Source organism: Echeneis naucrates, chromosome 22 (assembly GCF_900963305.1).
Source record: "Echeneis naucrates chromosome 22, fEcheNa1.1, whole genome shotgun sequence".
Classification (NCBI taxonomy): domain Eukaryota; kingdom Metazoa; phylum Chordata; class Actinopteri; order Carangiformes; family Echeneidae; genus Echeneis; species Echeneis naucrates.
Window position 1 is genome coordinate 13,117,001 of NC_042532.1, and position 27,935 is coordinate 13,144,935.

The window sequence follows — 27,935 nt, forward strand, 5'->3', positions numbered from 1 at the left end:
ATCTCCAAATCTTGCTGTGCATTATGTCCTAACTCTACTGTTGGATGTGAAAATAAAAGTAGAGGCAGGCTAACCCTAAAACCTAATGAGAAGGAGCTTGGAAACAAGTTGATTAAAATGATTACATAAGATTCATCCTATAGACAATAACTGTGTACAGAGTGAACGGGCTCCCATGCTGCGACACAGTCATAGTATATCTTATCAATTTGGCTATATGTAAACATGAGTTTCAAATTCATTACCGCCACACAAAGCTGAGCGGTGGAGAGACGCAGCTCTTAAAACTAATGAATTAGGTGCTTTAGCTTGTGTGAATAGATGACAGTCTGATGAGAGGAAAGAACATTTTAGCAGCAAACATCATTCAGTCAGCAAATAACCGCCAGTGGGCCAGTGAGTGAATTCCACTGAATTTGACACAAACACACACACACACAACGCACAAACAAATTCCACTGCTTAAGAGATTAATTTGTTTGTAAAACAGGCACATTGGACTCACTTTGACATGACACAACACTCAGCGGTATGTTCATTCATACTAACGTCGTAGTTTTGTGGGTCTATTCAAATCTACATCATCAAATTCACATTGCGCTCTGAAACGCTGTTTACATTACTATAATATTCTCAGAGGTTTACAGCTGTAAAAATAATTTAACCTCATGTTGCCCTTTTTGACCTGGTGAAGTCACATGAAAAGCAGCATTTAATCATCACTTTTATTCAAAGCAGCGACCTTCACAAATCGCAGGAAGACAAGTCTCCACACTGAAATTCATCCACATAGGCAAACATCTTTTAAGACATGCATTTACAACTTGCTTTCTATGTGTCATATTCATTTACATGCACACAAATGTATGCACAACTACAGAGACAACATTTAAAAAAAAAAAAGAATCTAATTGAGTTGTTGAGACAGAAATTTAATGCCACAATGGTGGAACTTTTTGTTTCAGTTTTGTTGGTGAGCGACACACCCAATTTTTAATTGAGCTGATGGAACACGACAGTAAAAAGAGCACGGGGCACGTCAGCATTATGCAGCAAAGTTGGACAAAAAGGAAGGTCACACAGCTCTTGAATGTGGTTCATATACAGGTGCAAGGAGACAAGAGGATTCAAGGGCAAAACATCGAAATAAGGAGCTTCAACTATATGAATTGAATTTGCTGTAAAATCTTCTGTGCAAAATATAAACAAATACGTACAGTATTTTCGTAAAACTGTATTTACATATCACATTACAATGCTATACAACCTGATTTTCATAACAAATTCTCACTGAATTATAAGAAAAGAAAAAAGAAACTCATATTGACACTTGGCAAATTGTTCTTTTCTCAGTTGTAAACGCATCATATCTGCTGCGAGCAAGTACAGTATTCAATATGTTTTTTATAGGAAAAAACAACCATTTTTTTAACCGACGCAATTTCACTGACATACTTGATTAAGCGTTGATTTAGTGGCAGTTTTTTTACTCGTCTCTTGAGGCAGATCACATCGAGGAGTGAAGCGCACCTCACACACATCGTTGCGTGACAAGCCTTTGCCTGTTTTTCGTAAACATGGAAATTCCGCAGTGGTGTGACTGCGACAGGCTTAAATGTAGAAGTAATTCTCAGCAGCCTCTCCTCTCTGCACCATCTCGTTCAGCTGTTCGTTTATGGACTCCTGCAGTGATCCTAGACTAAGTTCTAACACTGGACTGATCTCTGTGCTCGGAGAACCCGGTGGGATCTCCAGGTGAATGTCAGATGGCTCAGCATCCACTAACTGCTCCCCGTCACTCAAGCTCAGTCTGTATGCGCCTCCCGTGTGTACCGTGCCTGTTTCCTTAGTGACAGTTTCCGAGGCAACCTCCCCTGGAGGTGTGTTGGGCACTGTCGCGTTGTCCCCTCCCTTGGGGGTCTTGCTGGTGGCCAGTTTCTCAATTTCTTGAACCAGTTCCTCATTTTGCTCCTTCCACTGTCTGTACTTCGACACTGTCAGATCAGAATCCTCCAAGAGCTTGTTGATCTGCTGCAGCTCGGCTTCTTTTGACTGCGGAGAACATGGGGACTTCATTGAGCATGCAGATATACTGTAACATAAATTTATCTGGTTTTGAATGATTGAGAACATGTTATAGACAAGTGGCCTCTATACAGCTATATTACTGCTGTTACACCAGCTTGTTTCAAGAAGAGATTCAGTCTGTGAAACTTGCTCAATTCTGCCAAAAATGTTGCTCATAATTGGCCCACTGAATGGTGAAATGTAGCGGAGTGAAGGCATTTGTCCTGTGTCAGTTTATTGGCATGTGATTTTGTCACTGCAGTGAATGAAAGAACAGATTTGTCTCCTCACCTTCAGAGTGCTCTGCAGGGCCCGCAGTGTGTGAGCCTTCTCATTAATGATCGGATTCTTGTTGCGTCTAATGAATGATTTCCTGAAGTGGTCGTGCGTAAAAGGCTGCTCATGGCCGATCAGAGAAACTCCTCCTTCTTTTATGTTGTTTAACATCTTTCCCATCTCATCCTCTGGGGCGACTTCTCATATGAAAGTGACAGGAGACAGCGATGGAAGTAAATACAAAATAGAGCAGTGGGATTTGATTGTCACATGCATTAAGCCTGATTGGACAGAATATCCACAGGGAATAGTGAAGAGAATGCTGCTGAAGAAAATTTATTTAAACATCTATCAATGGCAGTCCTCAGAGATGAAAGAAATGATTCACTGAGGTAGCTCATTGGAAAGCAGATGGCTGAGCAAGAGAGGAGGGGAGACGGTTACAGTACGAACCTGATCCTTTGCTTCCCCCTGTTGGAGACCCCGATAATGGCATCTTGGTTGTCTTCACCTTGGGGCGAGGCAGAGTGTGGGACTGCACTTTCTGAGACACACAAAGAAAACACATGATGATCTGAACAACACTGTGTGTGTGTGTGTGTGTGCGTGTGTGTGTGTGTATGCATGTCCAACCCTCTAACTTACCTTGTTTCTTCTGCGGGGTGAAGGAGATCTCTCGCTTTCTGATTCAGTCTCACTGTAACATTCTGTCCACAAACAAATCCAGAGGTTGACTCAGTATAGTAGATTTTAGTATATCACATTAGATACAACTCTTATGTGGTATATTAAACATTAAAACTGATTGTTTTTAATCGTCTGACCGCACACTCAATCATATATTAAAATGCAGGTAACCATAGTAATAGTATTTATATATTACCAATGAATGTGATAGCTGAAACTGTGAAGACTGTAGATAAACATCGATTACAGTTTTAATATAAAATTTTCGATGGTAAAACAAGTGTGAGGAGGAAGCATCACGATCTTGATTGATAATATATGCACAGATGGTCAGGATTTAATTTCGAACAAGAGAAACCAGAAAACAGATCATTCAAGCGCACATGTTTTGATGACTGTTAGGCTGGTACAAGTATAAAGACAACGTCCACCTACCCTCTTCACTGTTAGGGCCTTCGTGGAACTTCTTGTGCTTCTGTATGGCTGTGATCAGACAATTAATCCATCTGGAGAAACAAATACAACACAGCACAAATAAAGCAATTACAGTTCATAATGTTCTGTATTTTATAGAATTTTTCTACCTGCTATTTCAATTTCAACATTTGTGATCTCTTAGAACAAGCACGGGCCCTGAAAAGCAAACTGTAGGGGGCAGTGCAGACCAAGACCTGTCGCATCACAATTCTCTGAGCTCATTGCAATAAATTAATGAATGACCACATTATGTTTATTATGAGCTTGTGCAGCCCAGAAACTACACCGTCCACTGAAGACCGTCTTTTTTGGTTAATGTTGGTTATATATGAAGGATGACTAAATTGAATTATTACACTCCCTTGAGCCTGAAGTGAGAATAACAGAAAAGCAAAGAGGGGATAGACTGGCTGAACTCACTTGCTCATATCACTGACATTGTCAGCAGCGAAGAAGAAGTTCTGAAACCTTAGATGGCACATTTTGAACACGCTGGAGAGAACAAAGAGAAGGGAGCACACTGTGAATCTCCGAGCACGGTGGAATGAACAGAAATCACATAAGACACATAATCTGCAAACATACACATAAACACAGAAGTGACAGAGAACAGATTTTTTTTTTGCACATTTTTCTGCCTCATTGCACAAAATAGAAAAAAAAATCTTAAAAAAAAAAAAGTAGTTTTTCATTTCAGCAGTGTCTTTCGCAATGTAATTGCACAAAATATTAACCGAGACAGTGAAGAAGATCCATCAGTGAGTTCATCCTTACTATTTTCTCTTGTGCTCTCCGGCACTCTCTATGTTGTAGCTGGCTATGTTGACAAAACCCTCTGCCTTCTCATCCTGTAGAAAGAGAAACATTTTGTCAATGTCAGACTGAATAAAGTTAATTAAAATGCTTTTGTTAGCGTCCAGCCATAAAAAATGTTTGTCAATTTATCACCCCGTGTCTTTGGAATAAACTGATTATCCCCGTTGGCCCACCTGCTGGCTGGTGTACCAGTAAAGGGAAGGGCCCTTGAGGACAAACCAGAAGCGCTGCCACTTTTGGGTGATGAAGACACTGTTGTCTTTCCTCTTCTTCCACAGCCAGCCATCGCAGTCAGGGCGACCAAGCTCGCGGCATGATACGCGCCGCCGGCTCAGAGCAGTTGTCATTCCTGAGAAAAAATGACAACCAGGTTTTGAATGGTAATATAACAAACTGTCAGCTTTTGGTGTTTTTTATCTTTAATACAATCCCAGCTTCCTGATGTGCCTGACTTCATATATATATATATATATATATATATATCTGTCTTTCTGATTTACCAGATTACACCCACTCTCCTAACACCTCTAATATGTGAAGAAGCTTAACTAGAATTTACTAAACATTTCTGGTTTACTGCTTTACGCAACGCTTGCATTTTGTCTTGTTGAAAAGCTTAAGTATTCAGTGTTTCAAGGTCTACTACTGCACTGAAATTTCAGTTATGTTGCCAAAGTTGGTGCCAAATGAATAATCGTACATTTTCAAAGGATAAACTGACTATTTGGCTTATCTTTGTTTCTTGTCCTCCTTGAATGTTTTATTGTACACAGTACACTAATACATAACCTGAACATTGGCGTTGGTATAGCATTCAATAGATCTACATCTGGTATAGTACTGAGTTCTTGTGGACAGATGCTCCTGAGGAAATACAATTTGTACTTTTTGTCTAAATGTTCTTCTTGTATTATATGAGAAAACAACATTTACCTTTTGTTGAGCTCTTCTTGGCGTCCTTATTCCCCTGAAAAGAGAATTCAGCAAAATTCTGTCTGTGAAATGTTGTTTAAATTAACCTCAAGGACCTGGCTGAAAACAACATTTTCTAGTTATTCTTTTCCTCTTACCGTGTGCCCAACCATTTCTGGACAGGAACTGATGCTACCCCTCTCCTGATTGGCTGCCTGAGGTGAAGAGCTTCTATGTGACCCAAAGTTGAAGGGTGAAGGACTTCTGGGTGATGGCGACTGGTCTCTTCTTGGGGAGAGCCTTGGACCTGCCAAACCCTCAAACTCACCTGAGAAAACAGACGATTAAATGACAGCAATGTCATTCAATCCACAAATATTTAAAAATTTATTTGTGCTACAGTTGGTAATCCACTTTGAATTGATTTGCTTTTTTTCTCATTTAACACAACCGTGTCAAAGCAATACATCCCACCAGTGATCATGGCACAAAGGCTGAATTTCATACATCCTCTGTCATCAATTGTAATTTTTGGATTCTGGATATTGTAGTATTTTTTTATTTTTATTTTTTGCTGAAATACAAAACAAGTGCGTTTGCCTAATTTGCCAAGAGACCGTGGCTGTTTAGGAGAAGTTCACACAGGCAGAAACATGCCAACGGGGACCTGGAAGCTGTTTTGACTTCACAGCAGCTTTTCCACAAACTAAAATCCCACTAAGGCGAGCTATGAGTGTTTGGCTAACTGCTAAACACTGCAAACCTTTTGAGCCAACATGAATGTATGAAAGACCAGACGGATGGTGGATGTGTTGGAGAAGAAGCAGGAGTGTGTCAACCGATTTGGTTCCCCCCCAGGTTCCTGTTCCCCTTTACGCTGATTTACTGCTGAGCCGTGCGTAGTTGCTAAGTTACCGTGCGTACTTAAAGAAGAAACGCAAATAGAAACACAGCTGGGTGTACGGAAAGCGAAATGGAACAAGCCAATGTGTAGGTTACTGGGATGGTATTTATTATATAACAAAATAAATTGAGAATGCTTTTGTTCGACCATTCTTTGTCAATCTTTGTGTAAATGGATGCCAGCTAGCATAGCTGTGCGACAGTAGCCTACGTTAAGTAAACCTCACTGCCGGATCACTTACACTAGTTAGTCGCTTCGAAATGGACTGCTAGCTAACTGGTTAGCTAACTGGTTAGCATGCTCGACTGACGGACTGATTACATTATTTTTGACGTATAACGTAACTATACATAACTATACATACATAACATTTGGAAACGGGCGGAGCGCCTGCGAATGACATATTTCTGCTCCTTGGAAACACCCACCGGATAGTGTCCGTATTTTTCATAATTCACGAACTCTCTATTATCTGTTATCTCTTGCACGACATGATCATAAAATAGGCTATAGATCTACATAATTATCATTGATCGATCAACTAGTTAAACTGTAGCATATACACAAGAAAAATTCAGCATGGTATTTATTTGGTATTTACATGGTATTTATTTACTCATAACAATTATAAACAAGCCAACAGGCGTGGACTCGAAGCCAAGAAGAGGTCACGTGGGATGCTGGAGCCAATCGCAGTCCACTAGGTCAAGTGGGTCAAGTGACGTAAATGTGAAGTGGTGAAGTAGCGCAAAATGTATGCTGCAACTCGAGCAGCGCTGTGGCGCAGCGGTAATGCTGCCGCCCCGCACCTAGGTGGGAGGGGTTCGATTCCCGGCTAGGGTAGGTGATGTGAATGTATAATGTAATGTAATGTAACCCCGGGGTTAGTGATGATAATGTTAATATGTATGTATGTAATGTAATGGTGATTGTATGGCTTACTGTAATCCTAAATGTATGTAATGTTGAATATGTATGTAATGTGTATGTAATGTGTATGTATGTAAAGGTTCGATTCCAGGTGTGGGCACCTGAACGTGTCTACGGAGGTAATTGGTTGCGAGTAATGGACTGGGCTAATGCAGATACGGCGCCCCCCCCAGGACCTAGGCCGAACCAGACCAGACCGGTCTGGCACCCCTCCGGGAACGGACCGAGACGAGACCCGAGACCGGACGCACAGACTAGACCAGTTAAGCGAACAATAGTGAGCTATTTTAGTGAAAGATTATGTAATATTTCAGTATATATTGTTTTGTAACCCCCACATCAAATGGTTTGGCCACCGATCCTTCGCTAAGCCCCGCCCCCATTGGTTACTGTTGCTATGCTAGCCTGTGGTCTGAAGTTCGGTAGGAAAATGTCCAGTCAGCATCAGTCCATCATCCAGTGATCAGAAAGGAAAAGAAAGAAGAATATGAAAATAAAGGGTTGAGAAATTTTCTATACAAATGTTTTTTAAAAAGGTTGTGACGGTGAATTTGGGACGAGAAACGTAGTGCAAGGTAAGAAACAGGGCCGTTAGCTTGTAACGTAAGCTAACTGGACAGCTCTAATGCTAATGTCCATTAGCCTAGCTTGTATTAAAGCCCAACACAAAACGTTATCTTTGACAGAAACAGCCGAGTTTGGGAGCTCCATCAGAAAGGAAGAGACGGAGAGGAGAGGGCTCCAGCTGCAGTCAGGTAACAGAGAAAGTGACAGTGGGGGGGCAGAGGAATTTACTTGTTGGCTTTATTTCTGCACAAAGATATTGACCGCAAATTTAGAAGAAGTACTCCACCGCTTCAGACACACAACACACACAAGGACCGGGACATTACTCGTTGTTAATGTTTTGTGTGTGTGTGCGTGCGGGCGGACAGACCTGTATTCTGTAATGAGTTGGACCGTGTTGTTGTAAGTGATGTCCACAGAAGACATCCAAACTCTGGCTACAAGCTAATGCGCGTTCCAGGTAATAATACGGCCACGATGTATTATGAAGAATGAGCGGATCGTTCTGGAGAAATAATCCATGTGGCCGTATTCTTAACTGGAACACGTACAGACATGGCCACGATGTATAATCCTCACCCGACCTGGATTATTGTCGTTCTCCATAACGATCGGCTCATTGTACATCATATATCTTGGTCGTATTATGACCTGGTGTGTATCACCACGTGTCTTCTTTAAGTACGCACGGTAACATAGCACCTACGCACGATTCAGCAGTAAATCAGCGTAAAGGGGAACGGGAACGGGAACAGGAACTTGGGGGGGGGGCCGAATCGAGCCGGACCACACCGGCTCATAACACCGTAGCTCGGAGAACCGAAGACATTTCATCAGATATTCAGAGACATTTCGGTGGATTTTGACTTTCTTTCGTTAGCCAGCAAAGAAAGCACGAACAGCCCTCAGTTACTGATCCTTTAAGAGGGGTAGATGATGAAATGGACATGGCAGAAGAGCAACTACACCTCCAGAGCCTGAAGGGCCAAACAAGAAACTGTTCCGCCGATGACATGAAACTACGATGGAATAAAGTCAGCAGGGTTATTATGGATAGATCAGCTGCCATGGCTGGCAAAGGAAGTGGATTATTATCCCTCCTCTGTAACAAATCGTCGAAGAAGGAAAAGGGTAAAACTCTTAAACTCCATTTTGTTATTCACCCACAAATTATCCGTTATCTCAAATACGAAGATGATTTTATCCGAGCTAAAGCAATTTTAACCTCATCAAACATATCTACCTTTCACTGACAATTACCCCAGACAATGCTGTTTTCAGATAAATTCTTGATATTTTCTGCGAGTTCAGAATCTGAAGTCCTTTTTTGTTGTCAGAGTAAAAGGAAAGCCATTATTGCTGCACAAAGAGCCCTTGATTGTTTTTTAATACAGGAAAAATTACTTATGAAAAGAATCACATGCACACTTCAGGGCAAAAAAAAGTATTTCAAACCTTCTGACATGAATTTTACTTAACATTTTTTCCAAGAAATTTAAATGGCTGGAGCAGTGATCACTCTTTCATAAAGACCATTTTTCTGCTGAACCCTCTCCACTCTATGTTCTTGCCAATACCCCCTTTAACAACTGAAACATATTGAAGACTTTTGAGGCATGGAAGAAATCTTGTATTTCCTTGACCGTGCATTTCTTACCCGAGGCTGACAGTGCTGACAACCCCCCTTGCTGATGTTGATATGAACTGAGAGCCAGAGTCCCCTCCAACTCCTTGTTTGAAGACAGCTCCGATTCCTCCTGTCCCATGGGCGGCTGATGTGTCTCTGGGCCTTGAGTGGCTTTCCTGTAATGGGAAACAATGAGACTGAGCATGCCAGCTATCAAAAATACTCACTGATGGTGCATTCAGGTGATTCGCACAGGCCCTGACGTCTGAAATTCTGGAATCAACCATGCAAAAATAATCTCTTCAATCACATGGCAATTAATTTGTTTGACGAAAAGATAAATCAATCTTTTCCGTAGACATTAGACATAAAGTGACCTTTATTGTCAGTTAAAGGTGCAATTTGTAAGTTTTGTAACTTCAGTAGAGGAAAAGGAGTAATGAAAATTGAAGGAAAACTTAAATAAATGTAAGTTTTGCTTTGCTGTTGAATTTCAAGCATTTCTTTCAGACTGGAATGTAAATAGTCGTTATCTGCTTATACTGGCTATGTAACAATAACATTTCTTGCCAAAAGGAGGTTTTAAGAAATCAAATATGACTCTAAATGTCATCAGTATAAAGTTGCTGCTTGTTTTATTCTTTGACTCAAGTTTCAGTGTATCAGCAAGTGAAAGGATTATAAACAGCCTTATTAAATATACCCACCTACTCCCTCCATGTGTCTGACTAAACTTGCTCTCACTCAGCTTTCACTCTGTCGCTCCATCGCTTTTTACTCCTGCTTTTCCACTCCTTTTATGCCTTTCCTCACTTTTCTAAAACTCTCATCTATGCACCTTCTTCCTCATCTTCTCCTTTCAATCATTTCCAGTTGGATGTGGCTTGTTGGTGTCCACAGTGGAATTTATGGCATTTGCAGCGTGACCTCATCGCAAACCTATTGCTTTTTGGCAGATTAATGAGGTCAAAAGGGTTTGTCAGATGTTCAGCTCTACTGAGTAAATCTCTGGTAAATTAATGAACCAAACTTATCTCCAACCCATGCTGCCTGCATGCCAAAGATGTTATTATGCTCCTTAAAAGACTTTAATTGAATTGAATCATTTAACTGGCTATTCCTGAAATTAAAACACTTAAATATTGTTGTCAAGATAAAAATGCCTTTGTGATGAGGAACCCCAGACACTAAATAAAATAATGGCAGGGTGATTTTATCGCATTTCAAAATTAATATTAAAAACTATTTCTCAAACTGACCTTATATGTACAGAATTATTGAACATGACAACCCCATTAATAGAAGTAAAGTTTGTTTATGTTCTCACCTGAAAGACAGAGACCTGACAGAAGCTGCTACTCTCTCAAATATGGAGTGTCTTGGATTCTCCTCCTCGTTCTTTTCCTCTTCCTCTTCCGACTCCTTTTCTTTCTCCTCGTTCTCGTTCTGAAAAGAAATCAGCAGACGTATATATATATATGTGTGAAAATGCATCCTAAACAGAGTGATGTCTGTATCTGTACTTAGGGGTTAATAGAAGGAGAAGGAGGCTAATGTCATGTGGGTTGTAATGGTATCTTCTCCTTCGTCTCCATATGTGCACTGCAAACACACAGGCCACGCTTGCTAAAAACAGGGCGTCTTGTGAAGGCAATAAGGAGTTGATTCACTGGGCTGATTCATATCTTCTTATGTGTGTTCTCACAGCCTGCCACCAGCTAGATGTATGATGGTCACATCAGCTAGATCTGTGGTGGTCACATTCACATGTGAAATGCTCAGAGTGTGAGTGTTGCTCTGCCAGTGTACAAAATGGATTTGAGTGTTTAGTTCAAAGTTACCAACTTTTTCTAAAACGTTGCCAGTGGCCTCTTATGGCTATGGTTCTCATAAAGACCAATTATTTTACTAACCCCATTTCCTGGCTAGATTACAGCTAAACACAATATTTGTATAAATTAAAAGGTAGCTCTATTCATACATTTTCTTTTAAGAAATTGTAATGCCATTGGTGGATTGGTGAGCTGAGTAGGGAAAGACCTCAAAGTTCCCTGACCTTTGTGCAGGTGGACTCCTGGACTTGCTCTCTGAGTTGGACAGACTCAGGAATCTTCTTCAGGACCAGAGTTACTCCACTTGGATTCTCCTCTAGCTTCTTCACGAGATTTGCTCTGCTCCAGCCCACCTGGTAGAGCAATGCAGGTGATTATACCAGTACAAAGGACAAGGACACACAGTTAAAAGATGCTCAGAAACGTTACTGGGATATGAACTTTTTGCTACTTTGCAGCTGAAAGTATTCACACTTCATATTGTCAAGAAGACTAATTGACTGGATCACTCACCACTATCTGGTTATTGACTTGGATAACTTCATCACCGGCCAAGATCTTCAAATATACATCAGACGAAGGCTGCAAGCGGAGAAACAAATAATAATAAGAACCCAAAACCAAGTCACATATTGTTCCTACAACTTAGTCTAATTGTTTTCTTTCACTTTTAATATCTGTTCAAATTTTGCACTGGACCAGAGGGAAATCCTGAATGAGATATGATTTTCTAAGTACACTGACACACAATGATATAATTATACAGATGTTGTGTGTGAGCAGTAAAAAGATGTGGCTCCTATTCGTATATACTGTGTGCAGTTGTGGAGCAGTGAAATGTGATGATGCAGTCCAGTAGCAGGAGAATATCGGGTGCATTCTTGTTAGCATCATGGAAAAATAGCATTTCCATCTATCTGTGCCAGAGGAGAGCTGCCCTTAAATTCACTTTACAAGCCCTCCTTACTCCGGCTCGCTTGTTTATTTGACGAGATCCCTGATCTCAGTGGTTTTTTGCTTCATTAGAAAATCCTGCATCTGTGCTCCTTTGAGAGAAGGTTATGCATATTAAAAGCCAAATCAATTTAAACTTAAGTCACAAAATGAACATACTAATAATGTACTCACAGACAGGCATAGATATTGTGTCAAGTTTAGTCCTGGTTGCTTATGTGCTTTTTTTTTTTTAAGCTTTTAGAACAAGGATCGTAGGTAGGCATTTATAAATACAAATATACTTGCAGCTCATAGATTCATCTTGGTTTCAGTTTCAAAAAATAAATTAAGATGAGCTTACAGCTAAAAATAATTTGTCACGCTAAAATACTTCCAAGGGGATTTCCACTTGGTACAGAGCTCATGATAAAGGAAACGTTGCAGAGGGGAATTCAAAGCAGAGAAAGACATCAGACATCCAAACATACAAAACATAATAGAAAGTTCATTTTGAAAACGAGCCAAGGAAGGAAATATGATACTGTCTTTATATTTACTTAAAATATAAAAATATACGTTCAGTTCCTTATATATGAGAGGCCCAGACAGACGTGTCTGTGTTGTGAAAGTTTAAACAAGTCTTAACTTGTACAGAAACTTACAGCAGACCTTTCTCGGAGGGGTCACGCCCCCCACCAGTGAAGCTGCCGGCTGAGTGCTAAGTGCCAAGTCAAACGAGAGTCACTCACAGAGCTCAACACAAAGAGGTTGGCTATCATGTACTTCAATGGAGATGTCAGTAATTGGTGGAAAGTCAAAGAGCATGGGGATAGAGGAAATTAAAAAGTTTACAGTGGATTTGATGTTTCCACCAAAGTTGAGGAACATATGTTTCATTATTGTTGTTTTTGCTTCATATATGTTTTTGCTTGTTATAACTGAAGAAATTGTATTTCATTAGTTAAAACACTGTCTCAGAGTTAAATTTGCGTAAAATGCTAGAAATTTAATTTTCTAAAAACTGAGAAAAAAAACATGAATATGGGAGAAAATAAAACGGATTTAATAGGGCTCTAGATAAAAGCTAAAATGAGTCCAAATCTTTGCCTTCAAAAAGGGAGGGGCCGGTTTTCCTCCATTATTGTAGTTTCCTCCTTGTTTTGGTGCTTACCACAGATGTGTATGTTCCAGAACCAGCTCTGTGGTGACGTCAGGACGTCCCGCACACAAAATGGAGGCAGACAGCTTGTGGATTTTTCGTTTTTTGTTTGTTTTTTTTTTTTTTATCAATTTTTGGACATTTTAAATCAATTCTGAATTGTAGTAAATGAGAATCGCGATTGTTATATGTATTGATTTTTTTGGCACACCCCTAAAGGCAAGTAAATGGGAGAGCCTGACCTCGGCAGCAGATCCGGTCACGTAGTGATTACTGGAGCCGGTGGAATTTATCTCAATCCCCTGACAGAAAGAGAAAGAGAAACAGTAATGTAACATACACTCATAAACCTCCATATACTTTGCCATGAATGTCACATCACTGAAGCAGGGTAGTCCACCATACTATACATTGCTCTCTCTGTGGAGATATTGATATCTGTCTCCAGATGTATTGATGGTTGTATGATGCTGTAATTACCCTTCAGCCTGCCTTGACTTATTTTATGATGTATTATGATTATTTTAAGTCATAATGGGAAATAGGGAGGGCCAAGTAATTACACCCAAGACGGGCCCCACAGGACAATAACAGATAGATTTAAACTTTAATCTAAAAAGAGCAGAACCAAAGTTATCATAATCTCCCATCACTCATAAAAACTACACATAATTCTCATCTTTTGACTTTCTTGGCAAAGACTGACACACATTCTTGTATGTCGCTTGAATCTGTTAATGTTTGTTTCTTTTGGCTTCTCCCTATTTTTTTGGGTAGCCAGCTTGACTTGGATGATTAGCTTTTGGCTAAAGTTTTATGCCGGATGCCCTTCCTGCCACACCCTCCCTATTTATCTGGGCTTGGGACCGGCACAAGAATACCACTGGTTTGTGGGCACCTTGTGCCTGGAGGTTGTTCCTCGTCGGGAACTCGAACCCTGATCTGACAGATGGAGATACTGCCCACAATATACTAACAAGGGCTTCAATATCTTTCACAATAAAATCTGACCACTCCACAGGTCAATCTGAATGTGGTGCCTTCAATTGTGATGGCAGCCTGTTTCACTTTAACCCCAACACTGATTTGTCATATGGTACATTTATTAAATGGTTTAAAACTAATATGTTTGTAATTATAAGTAAATAAGTAAGAACATTAATTTAGTGCTGACAAATAATACCTATTAATGAATGCCATCTGTGTGCAGTTTAATTATCGCATGTTACAGTTAATTAAATGTTTCTTAGAGCTCAGAGCTAGAATACATGTGAGTCTGAAGAAAACGAAAAGAGGAATAGCTTTTAATATAGCTTCACATTTGCTGCATGACACGAGCAACTGTGCATCAGTGATAAATACGTTCTTTTAGTTCATGTCAATCATAATTCTTCCTGCCTTTCATTTCCCTTTCTTGTGATACTTCCACTTACGCACACGTTGTGGCCTAAAGTGGCGTGCAGCACTATTATTCCACTGACACAATGAAACAAGAAATTACCCTTGGATCAATGGACACCAGCACAAGCAAAAACATATGTGTGCAAGTGAGGCTTCAAAATGTACAGAACATTTGTTAAGACAACACACTAAAGATGATTTGAATTACTGATCAACTGGGTGAGTGAGCACAAGGAGCTTGGATGGACTACTATTATCAACTTTTTACCTAATGGGCTTTGTACACAAAAGGAAGGGAAATTGGATGGATGGATTTGACAAATAAGCTTGTCAAAAATGAAAACTAAATGGATAGTATGGGATGTAGAGAACAGACAAGGAGCCGAGCTACAGTTGTTGTAATACATCTACCAACTGAAGGATAAGTCATTAAGGGAAAAGGAGAGGCATGAATAAAAAGGTATTTATGAAGAAATGGATGTGAGAGATGGTTTTTCAGAAATGCAGGCTGGTACATTGAGAACCTTGGCTGAGATGAAAGAAGTGATGAGTGGGACCGAGTGATGATGGAAACCAGCAGGTAACGATGAAGGTAGAAAATAAAAACTGAAAATGATAGAGTGCGAGAATACGAGTCAAAGTTGATGATGTTAGAAAGGCGGTGAGAATGTTAAAAGTGGGACAGAAAAGTTTTTGAAAATTATAATAAAGTATATTACTTTTTCTTTTTTCAATTAATCAATGAGTTTAGTTTCTAAAATATCAGACTATAGTAATGAAAACACTGATCAAAATGTCCCAAAGCCTCAGATAAAGCTTTCAAACAACCAGAAACAGTCACATTATTACCATGTGCAACAGAGTAAAGCAGCAAATTCAGCCTGCTGAGAAGATGAGACTAGTGAAATTAATTATAAATAGGATAATCAGTGTATCTAGTAACTAATTGTTTTAGCCAGTAATCTTATTATGAAATGAATCATTGGAGCCCTGAGGACAGACACAAAAAAGAGACGCTAAAGGTTCAGAGTTAGGAGAATCGCTCACCAGCTGATCACCAGGTGCCACAGGCACTAAGTCAACACTCTCAAGCTGAGCAGTGTGGGTAAGAAGTGCTTCAGGGCTGGAGTTCAGGATTTCATCGCACACATCCACCAACTGACGACACTGATGATGGAAACACACTGTTTGGACCACATTTCAAATTCATTTTTTGCTTTACTGTCAAGAAAAGCTCATTCGATCCTTGAGAAATTGGTAGGACATCTTAAGTTCTTGTTAGATAAGTAAAACACACAAAATACATACTTACCACAGCGATTACGTCCTTCTCCTTTTCATAGACAGTGGTGTCCTGTGGGATGAGTGAAACAACGTGACGTGTTCCAGTTTCACAAAGCAGCACACCCAAATGAGCCCAAAGCAGCATACAATACTTGATATTCAAATTGATTTGAGGAAATGGGACAATTGGACTCAAAACTCATGTTCTATTTCCCCCCTCACAGCACGAGTCAGGAAGTGAAAGGCCATTGGTATCCTCCGGCAACAAGGGGCATTGTTCCAGCGTGGCAGGAGAGTGGCACTTCTACTGGTGCGTACATTCTACCTAATCCAAGGATTCACTCTAATCCCACAAACATGCGCACACACTTCATTGACAGGAAGTGTTTGCAAGTGTGCAGCTAGCGAATGCACTAATATTCAGAAAGTCAGTGGTCAGTGCTACGGTTATTAGAGTCAGTGCAGTGGAGCTAGAGAGCCAAATCTCTGGTTTGTCGGAGGAAGGCGTGGGTAATGCTCTTGTGCAAGCTTGATTATGAGGCACCAGCACCAGCCTGGCAGCTGGAGAAATGGAGGGAGGGCGCATTTCAATGTTATAGGATGATGAGAGGTTATAAGAGAGGAGGGAAGATGTTTCCACAGCGCTGAGAATTTAGACAGATTCAACCAAGCACTACTGCGTGTAAGATCATTTGCAATGCCCCATGTACGAGTTACATAAAGGACCGTAAGAGGAAACTAATCCCTGTGAAATGCAGCGAAGGATCAACAGTGAGCATGGCTGGATTTCTGGGCTAATTAAAGGCTGTGACAGAAGGCTGGAGGGAGGGGTAGTGATCGCTGGCCCGTTCAACTAGTCTGCTTGTGTTTGTTTTTTTCCAAGTGTTCCTGTTTGGTTTAGTATGGATACCTGAGAGAAACACTGCAAAATGTTATGTATAAACACCTAAAATATGTCAGGAGCTTTATCTTGATCTCTTCTTTAGTCAAGTAGCCTTGTGATGATCATCCTGCTGCATTCCAAAGCAGATGTCATCTAATTTTCTAGCCACTTGACCCGCACTTTTTATGGAGCGCAAAATCAAGGGGAGCCTTTAATGTTATCTTCTTGCTGACATGACCGAAAATATTATTGGTTTAATACAGTTCTTTGGGAATGCATCTGTAAGATTAATTCTAGCAATTTGGAGCAATTTGCAATCACATGTTAATACAATGACAAAATGTGAGCAATTGCAAAGGACTGAGAATGAGACAAAGAGGGTAAAAAAAGAATGGCGATTGCTAGCACGTGTCTTGGGGTGACCATTAACAGCTGTACCAGATTTTTTTTTTTTTTTTTTTAAACAAACCCAGCCAATAGATGTTGACATATTTAGCAGGCAATTGAATGACAAGTCAAAAGATGACCAAAATCAAGAACATTTTTCATGAATGTCATAGAAAGTTTTATGGCAATTTCATCCAGTTGTCAAGACATCAGGACCAACTAAAAGCAACTGGCATGTCAACAGCAGCCACTGCACTAGGGCAGCTAAAAGCTGTATTTATATGTATTTATTATGGCAGACGAAGTGAAGTCATTTTGAATACGAAAAAAAAAAAGTTAAACTGCTGTAAAACCAGGCAACACTATCAAATAGATACAGTAGGATTCACTACCACACTTAAGAGGAGGGTATATCCTGAACCAAGGATTTAAACCTCCGATCTTCATGGCTCGTTCTGCTAAAAGTAGCTGAAGTTTAAAGTTGATGCCTCCAGCCATACACACAAATACAAAAATATCAGTAGCTTTCTTTTGTGTTGGGATTAAAGTCATGTAATCGGAGGCTTCCCACAACACAAACACCTGCTGAAATGATGCTGAAATGTTCTTTTCTAACACTGCCAAGCCAGGAAATGACACCTTCCTGTGTGTGAGGTGGGCTACAGGTACACTTCTGCCCTGAAACTGATGTAATGTCAGAAGGGTGTGGTGGGAAAACTGAGAGGACAAATCAATTTATCGCTGCCTTCACTGCGACATTGGCTTGTTGTTAAAGACATTTGGATAAACTCTTACCTTTTGGAGTCAACTAATGTTAATTAGTATAAATATATTAAACAAAAAGCACATTTTACTAACAGCCTGTCCATTTTAACTTAGCTGTACCATTAGAACGTTTTTTTTTATGCAAACACACAAGCACACAATGTTATTTAAATATATATATATAATTAGTTTGCAGATATGTTTGTTCTGTTGTGTTGTGCTGTGCTGTAAAGCATGGTGTGTGGCTCGATCAGGCGGCAAGCTAACTTTACAGCAGTCTGTGCCTGAAAGCTGTTCTAGTTGTCTAAGAAACAAAGAAAAGCTATTATGTGGGTGTAGCAAAAAAAAAGGAGCATCCGCATTCATGCATGGGCACACATACACAAAGAGGCTAGAAATAACACAAAAAGATGCAACAGCACACATGAATCAACGTGCATGTTCAAACACACTGTCGATTATGGTCACAATTGAACATTTAGCTCTTTGTGTTTTTTTGTTGGGGTCTGCAACTAAACACATAAATACAATATATAAAAGGCTTACGGATCAAAAGCTGTCTGGTCATCCCCTAGTTGTGTTTGTTACTTTGCATGTACACTTTTACTTCACCAGTAGATATTTTCTGTTTGCCACCAGGTCACAGACTAAAAAAAGACTGGACGACTGAATGTGTTAGATCTCTTTGACACCTGCTCCTCTTCATTTCCTTTCTGTTTCCTATTTAAGATTTTCTCATCATGCTCTTTTGATAAGTCATCCACCAGCATGCCATTTCAGCAATTATGTATTTTATATTAAAATATCTCCATGGTAATAATAAAATGTCACACATTTAAAAAAAAGTTGTCAGAAGAATTGTCTCTGGCACATATCGCTTTTCAAACAAGGGTTGAGCATTAAAATGTTATATTTTCACCTCAAGCTTCTTGCATCAAAAACACTTTCAAGAGTTACCATAGAAAAGCCACAGACCTTTTTAAACTCACGTACCTTAACATAATGTTTTCCAAACAGTTTTTTTCTGTTAAAGCCAAGTTCATACTGCACAGAGCCCTCTCTCTCTCCTGAACTTATTTCATTGCTTGTGTTTTAGATGACATGTGCTAACTCAGACGTGGAAGGCCCCGTGTCCGACCCCCAGCCAACCAGCTGACTGCTGACTTTCATTGCCCTGGAGTGAGTGCGATAAAACACTCAAACAACAACAACAACAACACGAAACAAGAGCCCTTTCTTTAGTTTGAAGGATGTGATGTAAATTGGGTGGATGCAGTTCTCCTGAAAAAGACGTCATGGCGGACGGTGGCCTCCTAACAGGCACGTCAAACGTCATGTGGGCCAAGTGACATCAGCCTTCATCACCTGACATAAAACTTAAACTAGCAACGATGGCCATAGTGTGTAATCACGCATGAGTTGTTGCTTAAATGCTGCGTTACTGATCCGATTAGTATGATATAGGGACGCACACGGGCCTCTGTAATGTGACTCATCTGTACAGAACATGTGCGAGAAACAACATGCTCTTCAACACAACCTTCAGGTTGATGAGACTATGATGACAGTTAGATAGATGAAGCCTGAAGACTTTTTCCTTTTCTCTTCTCTTATAAACATCTGCTCAGATTTGACCTTTAGCTCACCTGCCAAAGGTTTTTAATTACCACCTGTAATAACAACAAGAGGCAGTGCACGAAGATTATAGATATAAATTTACCCTGTCCATTACCAGTGACGCTTTATGAACGGTGAGTTAGATACAACACGGTCAACTGCGGGCACTCATTCAGTCTGTCAAGTTTTAGAACAGGGAAAGTCCAGAAAATGAGCCATTCAGCTTTTGTCTCTTTACTTAAGGACTTAATCAGATATAACGTTTTTAAACACAAGTGAAGCTCATAAACAGGAATTGAACAAATAATAGCTAGTCATTGCTAAACCGGGATCACCTTCTAAGAGAGACTGAAGGCACAAGCAGCAATGGTCTTAAATCACCAATCACTCATTAAGTGCTTTGAAACCATATTTATGGAGCAGACAATGAATGAGAATAGTGAACAGACCCTAATGATCTGATTAATTTCTTAGTTGCAAAAACATAAGATTGGAATCAGTTTGAACAGCAACAGTTTGAAATTTATAGTTGCCCTCTGGACCTCCATGTCCTAAAGAATAATGTCACCGTTACTGTACACCAGCACAGAAACCAACACTCTTAGCCCTCCCAAGGAAGCCCCCAAGGCTTTTTGTGAGCCTCCATGAATGCTTTAACGTGAGAAACTGAAAAATCTGGTTCAGACTCTAGCATATGTAGCACACGGCAGGTATGCTACATTTCAAAAAAGGCTTTAAAGAACTCTGACAATACAATACAATACAATTTCTTAAAAGGTAACAAAAAAAGTCCACACTGAATGACGTTTGATTTCACATAGTAAATGCAGTTGCTGTTTTATGTAAGTGTCAGCCTGAGACAGTTTAAGCATTAAGACAGCATTAAGAGCTGCAGAAGCAGCATCACCCTGCAGAGAATTATCCAATCAAAGAGGTGCGAACTGTACCTGTTGTGCCGGGCACGCAGCCAGACCTGGCTATAGAAGTGCTATAAGTCCTCCAGAGACTCAGGTTTCCCCGCACAGCTTCCTTGCACCTCTTACTCCCTCTCTCTAATTACTCTTGCTATCTCTACAGCTCTGTCTTCTCTTTGTTTTTTTCACTCCCCTCATCTCACAGTTATCTCTAGTGCCACTACAGTGCGGTCTCAATGTTAATGGCCTCTCTGTCCCTCTGCCTGAGTGTTCAGTAACACACGGTCTCGCAGGAGTTAAAAGTTATTTAACAGTCACAATGCAATCCCTCTGTCAGTCTCCACCTTCTCTGCTTGCCGTCCCCTTTGCAACTCACTTTGTCCTTCCCTCCCTTCCTAGCTCCCTCCCTCCGTAACTCCCTCCCCTAGGCACTACAACATATCCAGGCCTGTCTGTTCGGCTAGCTATGAAAACTTCTCACCAACTTTTCATTTACCCAGTTATGAATATTCTCTCTCCTCCCTTTTTCTCACAAACGATCTTATTATGACAGGACAAACACAAACAAAAGCCAGTTCTCTTCTTCATGCACTCCTGTCAGGCTTCTTCAAGGTACAGCCACCTTCAAATATTCCAGGAATGTGAAAGATAAAGAAGAAGCTTTACCCAGACTAAACTGAAGAACTAGCAGTGTGCCTGTCTTTCATATTGCATCCGTATTGTTTTAAAACGAAAATTGTCTGACCGCCTGACAGGTTGTAGTTCCTCTTTGGGAATGTAATACAGAGAGCCACAATCTACCTGTGCGTGGTTCCTCTTAAGATAAACACCAAAGGGTTTCAAGAACATTCATTTATGCAGTACAGTGTGCTACAGTTTTGCTGCAGATGGCAACCATTTGATGAAAATCTAAATGATGGTGATGATGATGTTGAGTTTTTGTACTTAGTCGCTAAAAGCCATGAACCAACCTTGTGGACTATTTCCCCCAGCTCTCTGCAGTAGTTGAATATGTCCTTGGTAGAGGTAGATTCAGTTAGTTGCAAGAACTGATACCTGTGTAAAAAAAAAAAAATCATAATTATAGCTCAAAGAAGTATGGATGGGAACAGGAAGGAGTTAACTGCAAGTGCAAGAATAATGATTTAATCTCACTGTGGCAATTCAAGCCAACAAAGATCATTTTGGATGTAGGAAAGTCTCACAAGCAGAAAAACAGCACAGTCAGTGCGTACACCAAAACATTCCCACATATACAGTAATGGTTCCACCTTTAAATGACTTCAACCCACAGCCGCTCTTTTTTACATAAAACCTACAGCCAGACACTATTTTAAAACACATGGCAGAAAATAACTGCAGAGTAAATTAGGATTTGAAGGGCCGTATACATAACAGTTACATAACTGCCTCTTTACCAACCTGTTGAGCAGAGAGAAGAGTCCTTTGGCAGAGCTGATGAGCTCCACTACAACCTGCAGAACCTTGTTGGGCAACTTGGTGGTGCTCTGTCCTTTGTAGCTGTTTTGGCTCCAGTGGCTCTGGATGCCCATCTGGAGGGTGTGGGCAATATTTCGCAGCTGCTCTGTCAGACCACGCAGTGTCTCCCCACCTATACCGTACATCTGAGAACACATGTAACACAACTGGTTAAAGAATAGCTTCACTCCTGAAACTCGTAAGACGGACATACATAATCAGTCTGTGATGTTTAATGAATTGCGTTCTACCAACTGAAACATTTTCCCGGAAAGAAGCATCTTTTCCCCTTCATTATCAATCACATCTCTACTGTCCCCTTTGGGATAAAATCCTTAAAGGCCCCTTAACATGTCACGCAATGTCAACACCATCACTGATATGGATGTTAAATTAAGAGCGAGATATCACGTTCACTTCAACAGAGTAGAAGCTTAAAGAACGCTGGGTTTGTTTTCCCATCGTGGATGATTTCAGTTCAAAATCTATAAACATTAAAAAAGTATTCTAAATGCACTGCACTTATATAACACTGTAGAGGCCGGGACACTTAAAGCATCTCATCATACACAGATGAGATGGTCATCAGGTGAAATTTTGGGTTGAGTATTTTGCCCAAGGTTGCCTCAGCCTGCTTAAGAACCATAGACTTTTTGTTTAGCGGGCGACCCACTGAGCTTCCTGAGTTGGTAATTGTGTAACTGCACGTTGTATGTGTTTGGTGAGTTTCATGTGAGAGTCTGATGGATGTTTTTATGAATGAGCACAGTGTTAGCATTTAACGGATCATCAGTACAAAGACGGAGGAGAGGAAATGAAAAAGAAACGTACACACTTGTATGTTAAGGGGAAATTTTAAACAGTGTGTTTGGGTATCAGCTTATATTGTCTCGTGCCTGCTGGGGCTTTTCCTGCAGCAAGACCTTATTCAGACAAACATCAGATTTTGGGGTTAAACTGTTAAGCTGCAATAACTTTTTCATTCAGTGCTACAGTTATTTCGATTATTGGACAGCAGGCACTTTAAGCAGGCTGAGCTTTAGCCCGATGTTCACATGCTGTTACGCCACCAGAGCTGGAAAGTTGCCTGGTACTGTCCTGCTCAATTAGTCTGTCTGAAATAAAGGCCACTCTGGAAACAGACAAACACCCCCCCACACACACAATCACACTCCAACACAACTATTTAACTGTCCCAAAACACCCTCTCAATATTGGACAGGGAGGAAAATTAATTAGGCAGTAAAAAAAAAAAAGAAAGGGGACGGGGAATCAAAGGATGGGCGGAAGTGTTTGGTTTTTTTTTTGTTTTTTTTTTTTTTTTAGCTGAGTGCAAACTTTTGCAGAAATTTGCATGTAAAGTATCCGGCATAAGCTTTGGTATCATAACTGCTTTGGTTGCGGTTGAAGCATGACTAGGCCTTTGATGTTGGCTAGAAGAAATAAAATTACATACAATACAATACGCTTGAGTTGGGATTGTGATATGAATGGTGGGCAGAGTAAAGCGACAAAGTCAAACTTAGTGCATGTTGTTAAGGCTTTGACTATTTCAGTGTACCAGGATTTCTATGGCAGTAAGCGCATCTGATGTGTATTCTGGCTGGGTTTGTTCAACAGCTGCTGGTTCTGCTATGCAAACAAAAGCTGGATCTCTAAGCAGTAGACGGTGGGAAAAAAGACATCTCTGTTCTCTGATATTACACCGTTCACAATAACACAACATGACGTGAAGACGACTGCTCGGTAAGCACAACTCTCCTCTTCCCACATGTTGCCTCCACAACACACACCGTTAGCAGCCTTGGCGACACACGCTGAACACAAACACGCAATTCTGCTCCCTCGCTTACCAGAGAGCAGAGTTTCTCAACGGCCTCTAGTATGAGCTCCTGGTGCCCAATCTTATGGACTCCCAGCTTGTCCAGCTCCTGGGAGGTCAACTGGAGCAGATCCATGCCGGACAAATGCCACTCTGAGACCGGGTATTGCTGCACAGGGGCGTCCAGACCTGGCCACAGGACACACAAACACACAAACGCTTAACATACATGTGTTGCACACGTGTAAATGGTAATCTAACATAGTGGGAGAAACACACGCATGTGCATGCAGAGACATGCAGCATGAGCTTGGAGTGACAGAGGTAGATGATCAGCAGAGCTCTTTGTATCCTGGTTTATTATGAGGTATGAATAAAGACTATAACATGAAACGTGTCTGTGAAATACAAGAGATTTATATCATTTGCTTAATAAATTGTTTTAAGAACCTCCACTCTGAAGATATAGTAAAAATATGCTTAATAACTTTCGGAATCTGGAGTAATGACAAACTACACCTTCAAAATAAAAGCACAAATTGGCTCGATACAATTTTTACATGTAATAACAAGCGCTGGAAGAAGTATTCAAACTATATATGTCAATAATAACAATATCTATTCACTTTTAACATTTTCTCTGGTAGAAAGCAGAAAGTAGAAATTCTTCACCCAACATTTTAAAAGCCAACGCACTGACAAAACACAAAATAATGTCAATCAATATATAATTGCTATCAAAGTATTAATAAAGACAAGGTGTGAGATTATATTTCACATACTTAACATGGTCTCAAATTTAATACTGGTTGTAAATTCTTAATACAAAAACCTAGTCTGAAAAGCAAGCAGGATTAATAAACAAATGCAGTGGACCAAAGGTTCGTGACTTCAATCTGAAGTGTAACCTTAAACTAAAACGACCAAATGAAGGACACGTTGTAAATACTTTCTGTATACACATCACACTAATAGCTTTGCGGGGGAACCAGTATAGTTACACAACAGCATAAGAGAGCACACATGTCCTTTGCTGTCTCAGTCACACAACACATCCTGAGGTGTGTTGTGTCTCAGGGTACCTGCTGCCTGTTGTTGACAGATCAGAACAAGACTGCTGCTGCTTCGCTCCCAGCTCAGGCCACTTCCTCATTCCTCCTCCACCTTTCACTTCCAAGAGGATTTGTGCGGCGCTTCTATTTCTGACTTTAGCGTCCAGGCCAAAAGTACCTGTGAGGCGACCGAGGCGTGACAAGAAAGGTGGTGGAGGGGAGGGGGGCAAATCCCAGACGGAGCCATGGTCCTCACCTTGGAGCCACTGTCTGACCGTCTCCTCGCTCCAACGCGTTATCGGCTCCATGCTCGGAGTCCTGCTGCAGTCGCTGGTTCACCTCCCCGCCGTCCTGGCCGACTTCTACCTTTCCGGACTGCTGGAAGAAGGAGGAAAAGCTGATCCCGGTGTGGAGTCGGACGAAGACGAGTGGCACTCCTTCTGCCAGGTACAGGTGAGAGTCCCGCCGCCGTCAGCCAATGCGAACCCGTCAGGCCGGACCGGGACCTCCTTCCTGCCCACCCCCTTTCCTCCACCTGCGCAGAGGCGCAGCGGCTTTACGCAGAGTTTGACTTTTTATGCGCAAAATAAAAAAAAAGTGCGCAGGGTCAGAATCACCAGCAGCTGGCGGAGGGATACGACTGTGATTCAGTGTTTACAAGCCTGTAATAATGCTGCTTCAACTCCGTGCTGCCGGGGTTTCATTTGAGTGCACTGAATAATAATAGGGACTTTGAAACTTCAATGTTATCCCTTACACACAAAAACAACAACGGCACAAAACAAAACAGCACACACCCACACAGAATCCATAAATTCTCATGAGATTTAAAGGGGAAAATGAACTCTCTGGCCCTGCACAGACCAGCACATCTAATCCCCTTCTCTAAGTCCAGTGGTTCAGCAGCTCCCCCAGGAATTTTCAGGAAATGTTTCCTACTTTATCCTTTGACCTGCCGTGCTCTGCTGAGCCCCAGTGTGAGAAAACATGACATTAACTTCATCAATAGTTTCTTATTTTCCAATATTCTTACAGGATGAGAACGCCGCTTGCTGAATTATTCACAGTGTCAGTTATTATATCATGGAGGACCACTGGAGGATCTTATTTATGAATAATTCATCCATAGCTACACTGAGAAGAGAAAGTACAGGGATGTTATTTCTGTATAATATAATGTTTTGTTGTAACTCTGTGAGGCAAATGGTCTCGCTGGAGAATTAAAATCCAGAGATAGTTTTTCAATATAATTAATTGCTATTTGCTCCCCACCCACCAGGAGTTATTATGTATAACAAACAAACTGAGCAGTAACCAGCTTGAAGGTTCAGAGTCCACATTTTGTTGAATGATTGCCTCCATAAAGTTAAATTTTATGAATTGCTTAAGGAAACCAGGAACCGTAATGGCACAATGGAAGTAATCCAGCTGCTCCATTCACACTCATGGCCTAATGTGGAGGGATTTTGTGAATGAACTGTGAAATCTGTGCGGCGCACTTTGCTGGGAGAGCACATTGTAGTTCTTACTATCTTTTATTATACAGTTAGAGACAAATCGCCAGTTAAATGCCATCCCACCCCACAAGACGTAAAGGCCAAAGTCTGATGAAAAGGACTCTAGCCATGAAAGACCTGCCCTCTGATATTTGGCACCCCCTGCTGTTATTTTCTTCAAACAAAGAGAAAGAGTAAAGCCGTGGCAAAGTATGGTTTATACGCCAGCAGGTAAAATGGCATTGTGTCTCTGAGTTTGTATGCTTCATGCCAGTATCTTTGGTGTGAATCTGCTGGGCTGCATGCAAACATCCATTCCTGTAATTTGCCTTTGTAGAGAAATTGTTATGTGACCATAACATTGTATAATTTGCCTGTGGTTTACCTGAAGCAATTTAGTCAAGGTACAAATTAAAAGAATAAATTAAATAGCTCACTACCAACGTAAGCTCCTTATTGGAGCCACGCATGGAAGTTTTAGTTGTTTTGAATCCTGATTCATTCAGTATCCATCTTCTGCTGAAAGAGTGTAAAGAAAATAACAGAGCATGAAGATAAGGCATCAATCCATTCGGCTGACAAGTCAAGACCCATCTTGGTTAATGAAAAACCTGCTGAACTCATGCCCATTCCTACCTACAATGTCCAGTACGTCCCCACGCCTTTGGGCAGTGCGCTGCAGTGGTTTTATTCCACAGATAGCAACACTTTGTTTGGGACATATTACTCACAATAGTTTATGCTGCTCTTTCATGTTCTTGTTTTCGAGGCTAAAAAAAAAAAATCCCCCAAATAACAGCATGAATGTTCTTTTTGGCATTGCATGCTCCAAGAAGCTACTTTAAAATGGCTTAATGCATTTTCTCTGGGGAAATCAACGATGTGATGATTTGTCACTGTCACTTGTTTATGTGTTGAACTTCATCCCAGAGGTGTGTTTTTACGAGGACCTTGTGCTTGGCCTGCCTTTTTGCCGAGCCCACATACCAGAAAGGCAAAGCCAAGTCTCAGCTTGTTTCTTTTTCTTTTCTTTTTTTTTATGTGACAGCACACCCAACACAATTTATGCTTATGAAGTCAGCATTAGGAGCTGCTCCTGCAAAAGGAGAACAATGTTGTGTTTAACAATGTTTTACAGCGTAAATCTACAGTCTCATGGTTCCTCTCCCCTCCCTCTTTTTTTTTTTTCTGTGATCAATAACGCCCTCCCAGTCCGTCTGCAGACACACTGTGCCCTCAGCCATTTCTGTGACAAATGATAATTCCACGGGAGTTTGAAATACAATAACACCATTTGCTCATCATCTCTATATGGTGCAGATCCAGAGTGAATTTTGTATCATAACAATATCATCTTCCCCTGCCATATTCACTCAGCAGAGACTGGATAATTGCCCCTGCTCTGCTAGTGAGAAGCTAATTAATTTGTTCTATGCTACAGGCCCACTGATGCTGCTGATCTCTCTGCTGCAGACGTGCTCATTCAGCGTGGCTAAACAAGAATTATTATCAAAGGTCAATAAGTGCTGTTGTTGAAACCTGACCCGCCTAGACCATTAGATATAGAGCTGAAATTGTGGAATAATAGTGTATTACAGTGAATTTTAATGTCTAACACAGAGGTTTTTTGTGCTCCCAGTGCCTG

The 27,935-nt window shown here is 40.7% G+C and overlaps 1 protein-coding gene across 3 annotated transcripts; it reads right to left on the reverse strand.

The window, feature by feature from the left end:
* Positions 1 to 585: 585 nt before the first annotated feature.
* cnksr1 (connector enhancer of kinase suppressor of Ras 1) lies at positions 586 to 25,287 on the reverse strand. 3 transcript variants are annotated; one of them, XM_029493690.1, is made up of 21 exons: positions 24,825 to 25,023; positions 23,774 to 23,931; positions 21,864 to 22,066; positions 21,413 to 21,497; positions 15,904 to 15,945; positions 15,639 to 15,758; positions 13,433 to 13,492; positions 11,609 to 11,677; positions 11,320 to 11,448; positions 10,591 to 10,709; positions 9,294 to 9,439; positions 5,394 to 5,563; positions 5,257 to 5,290; positions 4,497 to 4,672; positions 4,282 to 4,355; positions 3,928 to 3,999; positions 3,466 to 3,536; positions 2,989 to 3,050; positions 2,797 to 2,887; positions 2,359 to 2,540; positions 589 to 2,052 (listed from the first exon to the last, which is right to left on the reverse strand). In XM_029493690.1, exons 2-21 carry the CDS (start codon positions 23,876 to 23,878, stop codon positions 1,612 to 1,614), a joined length of 2,451 nt encoding a protein of 816 aa, XP_029349550.1. In that variant the 5' UTR covers positions 23,879 to 23,931; positions 24,825 to 25,023; the 3' UTR covers positions 589 to 1,611. The 3 variants fall into 3 exon arrangements, with proteins under 3 accessions (XP_029349549.1, XP_029349550.1, XP_029349548.1); XM_029493688.1 differs by lacking the exon at positions 24,825 to 25,023 and adding an exon at positions 25,051 to 25,287 and having other exon boundaries at positions 591 to 2,052; XM_029493689.1 differs by lacking the exons at positions 13,433 to 13,492; positions 24,825 to 25,023 and adding an exon at positions 25,051 to 25,287 and having other exon boundaries at positions 586 to 2,052.
* Between the last annotated feature and the right edge of the window lie 2,648 nt (positions 25,288 to 27,935).

Bases quoted from the DNA above. Each gene is read 5' to 3' on its own strand.
- cnksr1 (XM_029493688.1), bottom strand. From the start codon at position 25,102: ATGGAGCCGATAACGCGTTGGAGCGAGGAGACGGTCAGACAGTGGCTC. The intron at 13,493-15,638 runs GTGAGCGATTCT...TCTTTCTGTCAG, and splicing joins TGGCACCTGGTGATCAGCTG to GGGATTGAGATAAATTCCAC. The intron at 5,564-9,293 runs GTAAGAAATGCA...CTGTTTTCTCAG, and splicing joins GTCAGCACTGTCAGCCTCGG to GTGAGTTTGAGGGTTTGGCA.